The sequence below is a fragment of the Scomber scombrus genome, chromosome 15 (assembly GCF_963691925.1).
Source record: "Scomber scombrus chromosome 15, fScoSco1.1, whole genome shotgun sequence".
Classification (NCBI taxonomy): Eukaryota; Metazoa; Chordata; class Actinopteri; order Scombriformes; family Scombridae; genus Scomber; species Scomber scombrus.
The window spans coordinates 20,422,253-20,435,699 of record NC_084984.1 but is presented as its reverse complement, the minus strand read 5'-3'; the positions used below and the strand labels follow the sequence as shown (position 1 = coordinate 20,435,699).

At 38.8% G+C, this 13,447-nt stretch overlaps 1 protein-coding gene across 1 annotated transcript in view; it reads right to left on the bottom strand.

Moving 5' to 3' along the window:
• cntfr (ciliary neurotrophic factor receptor) overlaps window positions 1-13,447 on the bottom strand; it is a 224,814-nt gene that overhangs the window by 130,425 nt on the left and 80,942 nt on the right. Inside the window, exon 3 of the mRNA XM_062434051.1 lies at window positions 6,775-6,856. Coding sequence (XP_062290035.1) covers window positions 6,775-6,856 — 82 coding nt within the window. The remainder of the gene's footprint in view (window positions 1-6,774; window positions 6,857-13,447) is intronic.

Sequence of the window (13,447 nt, the reverse complement as noted above, 5' to 3'; positions counted from 1 at the left end):
TTTGCAACAATTTTGAGTTTGGCTGTATTCAGTTTGTGTATTTATAGCCCAACCTCTCTCGTTGTGTTGTCATTAAGAACTACTGAATGTGTCTTCTTGACTTTTCTTACCGTATGCTCATGGACAGTTAGGTGTTTTAATTATGCAGGGTCATGTAAGATTGCATCTCTTTTGTTGCATTTCTTCAATGTTATTATGGAAATCACTTGAGCTCCAAATCTAAATGAAACACTCTCGTGATGGAGCCAAAAGAAAAGGAACACTAGGCCACTTTGCATATGCAGTACTTAAAAAGAAAAAAAACCTACTAAGCAAAGACAGTCTCTGCAATTACAGTAGCTACTTTCATCCCTATGTGATATTTTACATTTAGATTTGAGTTACACAAGACTACAAGCTAGCGGAGATAGTCATAATTTACATCTACAGAAAGATAAATAATTACCTGAGCAAATAAATAATTATCCCGTAGAAAGATTTAGTGTTTTGTATTTTCAATCTGACATCTTGCTTTTGGAGTGCTGCAGCTATTAATGCTAATTACATCCGCCTGTATGAGCATCTGCACATGCACATGAATTAGATTAGACTTGGCTGCTGTGCATGATGGTGGGGTTAAAAAAAAAATCACAGGGATTAATTCAATTTGAACATTTAACATGATCCACTCACAAGGGAGTGGATATTTAAGGCTATAGTGTAGCAAAGCGGACGCCCAAGCATGATGGAAAGTCATAGCGGCACGTGTTGAAAGCTCAGGAAATAAATACAGCTTTGACAGCTGTAATACCACGGAATTAGTGTGAGAGTTAACCTCTTACTCTCCCGCTCTCCCTCGTTCGCTCCTCTATTTCTGGGTTTTTCTGTTTCCTGATCTCTGTCTCTCTTCCCCTCTCATCCATGGAAATGAGATGGCATGGGAAGTAAAGAAGCTCAGCGAAGGGCAGAGAGGAAACACACAAAAAACATTCAGTGATGGTGGAGTAGTGTCAGCAGGGAATGATGTCATAGGCGATATATCTGCTGCTGACTACTCTGGTGATGGATTGAGAGATAGGAGAGAGCAGGAGATGGAGAAAGGAGTGGAGTGAAGGGGGAAAGAAGATCCAGAGAGGAAGTAATGTTAAGAAATTAGATAGATGTAGAAGAGAGGGATGGCAGAAATGAAGGGGAAAAAATTAGAGGGTGACAAGTGTGGATGATGCAGGCAGTGAAGAGGAGGAAGTATCGAGTTAGAGAGAGGGAGGAGGAGGGAAATGGAGAGCCGTGCAGACATAGAAAGAGGGAGAGAAAGAGAGCGGTGGAGGGAATGATTATGAGTGGAAACGTTCGTCTCTCAATCAGGATATGGACTCCCATAAATAACATGCTCTCTCAGTCAACAGCATGATGTCACCACATTCAGACACACATACACACACACTCACACAAACAACAAGGCGGAGACGGTGGTGGGGGGAGGCAGATGTAGCTCTTATTTAAAAAACTAATAAGAAATAGAAAATTCACTTAAACTCAAAGTAAATAATCTCAATTGCACCATATTTTCCTCCTTCTGGATGTAATTCCCTTTATTTCTTTTCCTCTCCCCCTACACTTTCTATTGAATGCCCTTGTACTTGCCTCATTGGTATTCATGGTTCATTCACGGTTGTGCTTGTTCTTAGTATTTACTGTGAAAGGCACCTCATTAATGGCATTGTATTGCTTGGAATAGGGAGTTTCTGGTATATCTTAGAATTAAAATGACACAGAGAGAGGGATGAAGAGAGATACAGAGAATGATGCAAACACAGATAAAAAAGAGATTAAGACAAATAGCAAAAAGCAGATAAGGCTCATTTTGGCCATGTATGTGATCAATCTTCAGGTTTTCCATGCATGAGAGGAGTTACTTTGTATATAATGTGAGCGATTGTAACAGCACTGGAATAGAATAATCTAGAAGAAGCACAGACCTCCAAAGTAGCTGTGAATAATGCGTTTTGTTTCATTTGAAAATCCATTTTACTGACCATGTATGAAGGTGTGACATAAGAAACTTGTTTTTCATAGGTGAGGTCATCAGTTGGTTAGTCATCATTCTGTCATCAAACACCATTCACCTCTTGAGTAGTAGTGATTTTTACTACTTTGCAACTAGCAGTAAGGGCAAATCACAGATCTACAGTTTTGGACAGGGTTCAAAATAAACCTGTAGAAACCACAACCTTATCCCAAAATGACTCTCAGAACCAATATGAAATAGATCTGAGGATCATTGTTTCGGATTAAAAATGCAGTTGACTCTAACAGACACAAATACAAAGACAACACCAAAACTGGCACCAGCATGATGAACCACCAATCAATAGAAGTGGTCAAAAAATGTAGCAATACATGTCCTAAGAATCAATGTTAGGTGATAGAAACAACTTCCGTACCATGTAATAAGAGCCGGCAACAAGTATAGAGCATTTTTATATTTGTTATATTTGAATATCTAGAATAACTTACGAAAGCAGTTCTGCCTTACACATGCAGTACAATGCTTTTGAAACATTTTTAACGTATGATGTTGAAATACAGCAGTGTTGTGGAGCAGACATATTCCTTGTTCATCTCGCAAGAAACCACCGTGAGTCTCGACAGCTCCGAGCTTGCAGAGAAGCAGGTTGAATTTTTCATGGACTTTTGTTGATGGCAGTGCAATCTGGCTTTCTATCTTGAATAAAAATGATGTTATTGATCTTTGAAGGGATTTTTCTTTCCTTGACCACTGGGAGGTTTGGAGGTCAGGTTCAACAGAGCAGCACAGCATCTCTGGTACCAGTAGACATTCAGCGTCTTGCTTTAGGACAGCAGGGACTTGTCAATACATGTACTAAATACTCCAGGGAATTCATTTTGACAATTGAACTCTTTGCTATTGGTTTGTACTAGTGGCGATGTTAGAATTTAAGTTTATTCTAAGACTATAGCAATAATTTTTAAAATATGGATATCAGGTCTCATGTATGTAATATACCATAATAATCTCTCAGTAACTGACTGTTATCACCATTGTCCCTCTCTTCCACGCTCTTGTTTTCTTGTCTCTTCATCTGTCATCTGTTTTGTGTTCTTTCCCCACATCTGTCTATTGTCTTTTCCACCCACCCAATTTCTTTGCTGTCTCCCTCTAACCTTCTAATCACCTATTTTTGCTAGAAAAAAAATAAAAATAAAAATATAAAAATCTAATTCATATTCAAGAAAACCTTAATTGGTACAGCCTCTGAATCTAACTCCCTTTTCTCTCTGTGGCTTTATAGCTTTCAATTATTTTATTTTTCCTCTGTTCTTCCAAGTGATTTTTCATTAAGGGACTATCGTATCCATTGCTACGGTTACTGGAGGATTTTCTTCTTCTTTTTTTTATTATTATTTGAGTCAACATGAATCACATTACAAAAGCTGCATGGAAATGACACCAAACTCTCCTCAGCGTCAGACATAAATCATATTGTGCATTATGCAGTACCAAAACACACTTAACATATGATTTCTGGGGGGAATACATTTTTATTCTTCTAAGCTGTCGGTTCACAAAATGTTTGGTAAAGAACACCAACTGGACGATTATTTTTATTAAGTACACCAATATTGTTGAAATCACTATCACAGTGTTTAGCCTTTTTTTTTTATCTTGACACAAAAAGATAATAACAGCTTAAACTAAAAAGGTTATTTTTTAATAGATGTATTACCATTTTAAACACATTTTTTTTGTTCTGCACTCTGTTTCGTCTCACTCCACAATCCACCCTTCCTAGTCTGTCTTACTGTCAAGTCTGAGTATTTCTCTGCCTTCTCTGTATCTCTCTGTCACTTCCCATCTTTCTTTCTTGCAAACAGCGTCAACTTCTACATGTGACATGCACTTGTATCTGTTTATTCAACTCAGTCTGTGGATGTTTTCTACCAGCGTTTCATATCGTCTTTGTTCAGCAAACCCACTGATGTCATTAGTTATGAAGTCTCAAGTGAATTTCCTTAACAATTGACATTGCGCACACACACACAGACCTGCGCACATATGCACACATAACTACACACAAAAAGACAGCATGTGCCTTCCTCTGTATGTGCATTTTGTACAAATTGAGTCAGACCTAACAAGAGAGTTCATCCCTCCGTCTATCCCTTTTTTCTGACTATGTAATGTATGCGTGTGTGTGTGTGTATGTCTGTGTGAGTGCACATGCATTACTGTGTGCATGTGTGTGCGTGTTACAGACTCTCTGCCAAGTGGGGCATACTGCAGGGAATCCTGTCAATCAAACTGGCTACCAATTTGTCAGAGAAACAAGGTACTTTCCAAGACAGACAGATGTGTATATGTGTCTGGCGCTGTTGAAGTATAAGGGTGTGTATCTGTGTGTGTGTGTGTGTGTGTGTGTACATGGGGCTTTTGAGCAATACTATGACATGCGTGTGGGTATGCATGTGGGTTATGATGGCTTTACATATACAAGTATTTGTGTGCTTTACAGTAATTGTGTGTGTGCATAGGTATGCGCCTGTGGCAGCTGATTCTATGTAGTGCAAACAACAAAAGGCAAGTGATAGACAGTGACAGTTAGACTTCAGTGCTAACACACAAACACACGCGCACACACCCACACACGCACACATAGTTTTTCTCAAAGTTTGAAGTGACAGCTCTCTTTCTTCTACTTATGTTTTCATTCCTCCCTTTATCTGTATCTGTTATTCCTGTAAGTGTTGCCTTTTCACCTTTCTTTTGTGCTTCACTTTGCTTGCATTCTCTACTGTACCTTACTTTATTTTGCTTTTCTGAACAGTACACAAAAGAAAACTGATCAGAAAAAAATAGCTCAATCTTGATCCAGTGATTAAGTTAAATATGTGTTGTAAAAATAGCTTTTTGAAGAAATGAGGAAAATAAAATAAGGAAAAACAAATCGTTTAAAAGACATTGTTGTAACTGTAACCTCTAACCTGTTCAGTACAGTTTAAGAAAAGTGGGGTTTTCACATGCAGTACATACACATTCTTTGGGGCACAGCTGTCACTTTTTTCTCCATGCTTTATCCTGCACTCAGTCTGTCTGTTTCCTTTTGCCTTCTGCCATTTCTCAATTTTTTGGATTCTTCCCCATCTTCATTGATTTCTCCTTTCTCTTGTTTCTTACCATCTCCCTCTTTCACTTACCTTCTCTGCTGCTTTCACCTAATCCCCAAAGACAACATTCCTATTTCCTAAGCCATTTCTGCTATGTTTATGCGTGTGTGTGCCTGTCTTTGTGTGTGTGTGTGTGTGTGTGTGTGTGTGTGTGTGTGTGTGTGTGTGTGTGTGTGTGTGTGTGTGTGTGTGTGTGTGTGTGTGTGTGTATGTGCATGACCCTCGTGACATAGGGATGTGCGTCACTGGGGACTTATTGACTTCCTTAGACTCTTTCTTTGGGTCAGCTGACTTTAACAGACATACCTCATTGGCTAATAAGCCAAGACCACTCTTAACTAAAAGTCAAGTGACAAATTGACTTCCCTGTTGAACACACAAACATGGTCATGCATCTTGTGTGAACTCTCTGCAGAGCAACCGCTGCATTATGTAGAGCTTTTTCTGTTTCTCCTTTCCTTTTTCATTCTCCCTCCAAACCTCAGTACACAAATCATTTGAAACACGCTCATGATCATCAGTTGATCTGACTGGCTTCTTTGTTAAGCTCTTATTTGTTATGGAGGTAGCCTTGGTAATATGGCCAAAATACCGACATCACGCAGTGAGGGATGACAGCTGATTTGGTCAGTTTTTATTTCCCTGTTTGTGAGTCTTTCTCACAGTAAACAACGTCCCTTTGTACTACTTCGCCTTTGACCTCATAGCAAATCACAGCTAATGTATAGAAACACACAGCAAATCTCACCCTAACTCCACAAGTAGCCAACTAAGTCACAATTAAAACCAACTTATAACATCTAAAGCAGCATTAACTTAATAACATTTTTTGGCATCTAGCAGACTTGGCAGAAATGGAATTTAATATCCATAGGTATGTTTTAATTAGTGTATAATCCCATGAAAATGAGAATTGTTGTGTTTTTGTTAGCCTAGAATGAGCCCTTTAGATCTACATAAGGAGTGGGTCCCTCCATGCAGGCCATCATATTGCTCCACCATGTTTTTACAGTAGCCCAGAATGGACAAACCAAACAGTGAGGGCCTTTTGCGTTCTTCACAAATATTCAGTTAGTTGCAATCTGCAACCTCAACGATAGATGTCACTAAATCCTACACCCTGCACCTTTAAATCCAGTTAATGCCAGAAAAAAGCATTTGTCAATATACACTATGCACTGATAGCAATATATTATAAAATCAGAAACCATTCAATTACAATAGAAAGAAGACAACTTGAGAATGTAATAGATTGCATTATTAATTAATAATTTCAGTAGAAAGAGTTGAGAGAAGTTGGCAAAATCAGTAAACAACACTGTAACAGAGCATCAGTTGCACCAGAAAGAGTAGCGCAGCAAAGATAAGAAGAGAAACAGAAAGAAAACAGAATTAAAACAGGAAGGAAGAGTAAGAATTAGCAGAGCCAAGTGGAGTAGCCTAAAGGAAAGTAGAGTCAAATAGTAGTAATAGTGGTTGTAGAGTCATTGAGATAAGAGACTACAGGGTTGACCACACAAGAGCAAAAACAAGCCCAAGCAGGAGCAGGCCCCGGTAGAGAGGAGTAACAGACTAAAGAAGAAGGAGGAGGATAAAATGCATACTCACCAAGCTGACTGCGTCTCTGAGCGTAGGCTACCACCACTGCGGCCAGAACTACACAGCACAAAGATGTCACAAGGTTTGCCATCTGTAGACACACACACAGCAAAGTCATCAGCGTGAGCACGTGTGGGAGACAGAGAACCGGCAAGTGAGTGCGTCCGCCTGTCTTCCTGATTGACTGACAGACCCATAGACGCCTACAACAGCATGGAAGAGATGAGAGATTCCTGCTTCCTGTCCTCTCTCTCTCTCTCTCTCTCTCTCTCTCTCTCAGTATCTCTCACTGTCTATCTCCTCTCACTCTTGTGGTCCCTTAAGAGGCCTTTTCTCTCCCCTTCCTATTTAATCAAACTACCCTTTTTTTTTTTACACGTAGGAATTCTTTTCTTTACTTCTTTCAGTGTTTTCCTTTTCCCTGCATAACATTTCTCTATCTCTCTTTATTTATCTCTCTCTCTCTCTCTTTCTGTTCATCAGCCTAATGGGTCCATCCTCTCTGGGATGGGCTTTGACCAGCGGCTCTTAAAGGTATAGCACACTACAAACAAACACACAGCTCTCATGTAAAAAACTTTACCTCTTTGTTTCCTCACAAAAATACTCTCACACTTTCATGTTTTTGTCTCCTCATGTTTTATCTCCCAGTTTAACAGTCCATCAGTCATTCTTTCTCTTTTTTCTTTCTCTTTAAACGCTTGTTCCCTTTTAAAAAGGAATTATTTTGCAAAGTATGATCATTTTATTAATCGTGAAGAGAGTGAGATAACATGTAAATCTTAGATCGATCAGCAATCTACTCTATCTACAGTTTGAAATATATATACAGAAATTGAAAAACAACAATTCATGATTTTATGATTAGCTGCATGTTCAAGCTGTTTCTTATCCATCCACCCAGTACATGTGTGCAGCGCCTCAGGCTATAGATACAGTCGGTGAGCACAGGTTTTACTTTTAGTCTCTGTACAGACACAATAGTTCCAAACTTGGCAACAGTCAAGTTAAATTAGTTATGGGTTAAACACACATGTTATGTGTTAATTAGCTTCAGAGATGATCCCTTCAGACAAACTGCCTTTTAACTTCCCCTCTTCTACTAAGAGGTGGAAGGTCAGAGGTCAGCTTCAACAGAACGACACCCTCTGCATCTGTTTAGGGATTCACCATCCAGTTGAAGGAGGACACTTGAGCGGGACAGATGCCTGCCAACAAGGGGGCTTGAACCCACATCCTACCAATAAAATGTGGCCTCCCTCTTTACTCTTTACTCTCAGTGCACCCCCTCATCTCTCAGCAGGCTGTTTTTTTTGTTTTTTTCCTTCCTGTCTTTGCTCCATTCACTGAAGAGATATAGTTGGCTCTCTTACAGACAGAGGTTGTCTGAGGGTCTGCTTGCCGCTGAGACTTGCGGTGAGTAAGGTGTGTGTGTGTCTGCATGTGGAGAACAGAGCGCTCTAAATAGAGGCAAAGAAAGGAAAAGTGAATTTCCTTGTTCTTTACATGCAAGACTCCAGCTGTTACAAACCACTGTCATCTCCCATTACCTCTCGCTCTGAGCTTCAGCTATTTTCTTCCTCCTTTTGATTCTCTTTTCTACTTTTCTTTTATCATTTAACTCTTTCTTCCATACACACAGTATGTATCACTCCATTTTATCCCGCAATCCTTCTGTCGCTCTTTGTAAAGGTTCAACATGAACACCACTACATCATGTTTAAGCGTCTAAGAAATAAGGAAACATATCTGGAAGTATTGCTGAGTGACGTCCAAGAACATGAAAAAGCTTTTACAGTCTGACTTAAATGTCAGAAGGCAATAAAACAGTCAAAGACATTAAACACACTTGGGAATGTGTCCATGAGCAACCAAACTAATGGTGCTTAAAAATAGAAAAGCTTTTATATTCAAACAGCGTGTTACTGTAAAGAATAAAGAAAGCTTTTATGAAGCTGGAAAACTAATCGTCTTAGTTGTGTTTTCTTGATGTCAAAGCAATGAAAAGTAGATAGGTTGGAGGTTATTGTTATGTGAAATATTTAAGATGATGAACTTTCCTGACACATTTTTTTCAGAAATGTATGAAAAATCTGAAGAAAAGCAGTTTTTTACCCCACACAAGAGACGGAGCGGAGAAAAAAAAGATCCTTCCCAAACTCCCACTTCACAACAACTCAGCTCAGGATGAGGCCATAAATAAACAGGTGAGCTGGGAAATGTACTCACCACCTTCTTCCATAAGTATCATACCACAGATGCTGATACAGTAGATGCATTCCTCTCCCTAGCTTTATGTTATATCATGTACTGTTTCCCTGCAAATGCACCGCTTTTACAATAAGCAAACATACGTGGTTTGTTCATTTAGAAAGAAAAGATCCAGGGTGCTCAAAAGTTCAAACAAGTGTGATGAAAGTGCTCTTTGGCAGAGAACACAATAAAAATAAAGAAGTCTTAAGTACTCCTTTGGCAAGTTTAAAAGCCTTTAATTGGTACCCAGCTCTGTTTTAACATGCAGAAGTATTGTCGATGTTTTTAAGAATTTCACCCATAAAAGAACCTTCTGAATAAAGGCTTTTAAACTTTTGTGCTTTGGACCTTTCTTCTGTTTTGAGTGTTTGTTTCTTTTTAGGATGCATGCATAATTAATAGCTAATGAGTTTTTTTTATTTTAACCACAAAATGTTTTGTGATTTTCCCGTGATTGGGAAATTATTACTTTTCCCAGAAAACTGCAACTTCCTGCCATGAATTAAGTTACATATTAAATTTAGAACTGGTGGTAATGAAACAGAAAGTGCTTATTGTCATATTTAAAAAAAACTTTTTTTTTAAATATAAAATTAAACTATGCAGTAATATTTTTAGTATAAGAATAATGATATCTCTGAGGTGAAAACAACAAAATGCTGACCTTAGAGAAAAATTTTAATCCTTTTTTTTTGCAGCATCCTCTTCTAAGTTTTAATAGATCTAAGAGCACCTGAATGTCTTTATAGTGCTGATGCAGGGTCTTTTTTTTTGCATGCAGTGACACTAAAAGGAAAACATATTGTAGGTAGCTATTTTGCCTTTGTGTTTGAGGCTTGGGTGCAATGCTGTTGTATGTTTAGCTGTAACATTTGTGCTGTCTTCTGCACTCATTGCTCCACTTGTTGAATCCAACTTTGCGTAGTTTTGCAGATTTGCTTCATTCTCTCATTTTGACATTCAAACATATTTTAGCAATTCCACACAGCTGATTTGTATGGCAGCATTTTTAGCATTATAGCCTTGAAGCACTTCATTTAGCCATAACGTAGTGCTACTACAGTTTGGAGAGGGTATCTGCGTTTCATCACATATGATCAACACACAGGTACACAGATGCTGAGTCCCCACACGTATTTTGTGAAGGATGCAGGAGAATATTTCTCTTAAAATTCATGTGAAACACTGTGATCTCAATTTTACAAGTTCAACTCTATGTGAGCCTCGGCCTTAAATGGGAATGAGTTTCGAAAAGTTTGTGTGTACCTTTTTGCACCTGTGGCTTTAAAATATAGGAAAAGTTACTGAAGGTTTGCATGTATTCATGTCACTGGGAGCTAGATTGCAAGTTTGTGTTTGTGTGTTTGTGTGTGTGCCTGCTTGTATGTGTATGAGTGATTGGCAGCTCATATGTATTTCATCAGAGGAGATATTCAGGAGAGTGACAGGGGGTGAAATTAAAATTGCTTCCCTTGTCAGATCATCACAATTCCCATCTCTGCTCTTCATTTTCTAAGTGCTGGTTTGCCCATCAAAATCCAAATGGTGTGTGTCTGAATGTGTGAATGCATTTAGGATTGTCTGTGTGTGTGTGTGTGTGTGTGTGTGTGTGTGTGTGTGTGTGTGTGTGTGTGTGTGTGTGTGTGTGTGTGTGTGTGTGTGTGTGTGTGTGTGTATGCTTGGAACTGTGGGGGTATTTAGCCCGTCTGTCAGCAAACAATGCAGTTTTGAAATCTGACAGCTTCAGATCGCTCACATAATGACAGCCCACGGGCGGTTAGCACTGCAATCACACAAACTCAATACAAATTTTCCTCCCTTTCTCCATCCATCCTTCCCTCCCCTGACCCTCCCATTTATTACCTTCTTCTTCTCCTTCCCTTCTTCCATATTTATTTATTCATTTCTTATTGGAGGGGAAAGGGCTGAATAGGCGTGATTCTTTTGGCTGCTTAATTAAAATATATAATTCATTGCTGCGTCAAATGATTTTGCCTCTGCGTCTTTGTGGAGTCCGATTTGGGAACATTTGCATTTAAATTGGAAAGCCAGGAGGGAAATACACTAGGCGGGCCGAGGTGTGTGTGTGTGTGTGTGTCTTTGTGAAGATAGAAAGCATCCTTCTCTTAAAAGAAACGCACAAATATGGACACACTCTTTCTTTCTGTGGTCTTTTTCTCAAAACGTGACAAGCGACAAATCAAGCAGATAGATTGGTTTGGTCAACCCGCTCAACAGAGCATCCTGTAATGGAAAACTTGGAAGTCTGTCCCTAACAATAACAACTTTGTGTCTACTTAAAGCCATATATCCAGTCAGTACATTTCAGTGGCCTCTTCCTGTTTGTTAATGATAATTTAAGCCACATTTGGTAAAAGCATCAACCAAAAATGCACACACATTCATTTCTGGCCGCTCCTATCTCTGAAAAAACAAAATGGCCAAATTCCCCACTGTCAGCGAGCTGTCAGAAGTAAGAATAATTCATTACAAATGTGTCTGCAGAGAAAATAAAGACAAACATTCTCCTGGGTAATAAATGAGCTCTCTGATTTATAGCAAGAGAAGAGTTTACAGCCCTCAGGAACTTCAACCATAGCTATCAAATTTACAAGAGACGCTAACAATAGATGACTCGAATTGTTGTTCATAAGGCCATCAGCAGGAAGCTGTTTTCTTTCAAAGTGATGTATCCATCATGTGAAAAAAAATGATGCCTCCTCGGACAATATTTTGACAGCACACAAATACAATTATAAGACTTTAAAAGGCTCTAGGTATCTGTCTTATTCTGTCATTCCTTCGGGGTATGCACCATATTGAGATTTATGGATTGAAGCAATTAAAGAGTATATGATGCTGAAACAGTGGTGCATTATCCTGCTGGGATGTATCTGGAGGCTAGCTGTGTGTCTGGCACCACAGACCACATTAAAAGTCTGTAAAATCACACCTTTCCCTGCCGGCTTGCTTTATGTAGTGAGTCACAGCGCCGCAACTCACCATCTGGAGGAATAGTCTTTGCACATAAACAGGAAGGACTGCCTAATATAGCAGCAAGGGAGAGCACAAACCAGACAGCAAAACAACTCTTTTCTTGTAAGTAAAAATGTAGAGCTAAAAGGACGTTCCCTGTAAATCGTAAAGTTTCTAAAAGACACACAGTGTCATTATAGAGTCTCAAATGACAGAGATTATTCAAGAAAACTTTCTTTAGACAAGTAGGAAGATTGAGTAACTCCAGATACTTTAAGGGAGAATATTCTAATTTCATCATCATCAAAAGTAAAACCTTGGAACACTGAGGTAAAGTATCGTTCCCAGGAGGTACAATTGTACATGAAAAGGATCCTCACAGAAGAAATAATTTTCTGTGCACCACTCTTCAAACTGACTCAATGACTTACTTTTGACACGTTTGTCCTACCTTAAGGCAATGATACACATGCAAGTCTTTGTCCGAGGCGATGTGGACAACCATTGTTTCTCAGTTCCTAATGAGATCTCTTCCAAATAAAGGGAAAAAAAGATACTTAATGCTCAACATTCTGGTTTAAATAAGGTCATACTGTATATTGTCCTAAGATAGCAGCTTGGGATGAAGTTGTACAATAGTGGATGTGACAGAAAACTCCCTCGGTATGTATTTATTTGCATTAATTTACAGCAGCTTAAGTCTTAAAACCAAAAACTGCACTGAATTTAATAGGAAATGCAAAAAAACAGCAACCAGTTAAAGTTCTTTACTAATGATGGAAAGTGTCTTCACAAAATAATACAAAAAAAATAAGGATCTACACACCTGAATGTTTGACAGGTGCTTCAGAGAACAACTTGAATACAAATGAGAGAACTCCCGCACACTGTCTAACTCATGAAATGTAGATAATACTGTAAAAAAATACCGGCTGTAAAGGTGTTCTTACTTCCTTCATTTTAAAAAGAGGAACTTAAGTTTTGCTCAGAAGAATCCACAAATCCTGAGCTTTCTTTTGTAGCACTGAAGAAGATAATTAACATTTATCTAAGCCTCAATGGTGACTGTAAACTAACTGACAGGTGTTTATTCACATAGGATTCAAGCATTAATTAGCTGAGTTGTTAATGAGTTTACTGTGCATGTGACCCTGACGACCCTAACAACAAGAAAAATGGATTTATGTCACCTCGTCCATCCATAACTGTCCCGAGGATTATCATTTTTGACCGAACACACACACACACGTTTCCACACATAAACAAATAATAATCACGCCTAACTATTGCCACTGTAACCTTTAATGTTATGCTCCATATCCAATAATACAACTTCCTCATTCCCATAATGCTTTGCTTTGCTTGGCAACACTAATTCTCTCATCAATCATGCAGGATTGCTGCAGATTACCCACAAGCGCTGAGGGAGAGAGAGGCGGGCGGTTGAGCCCAA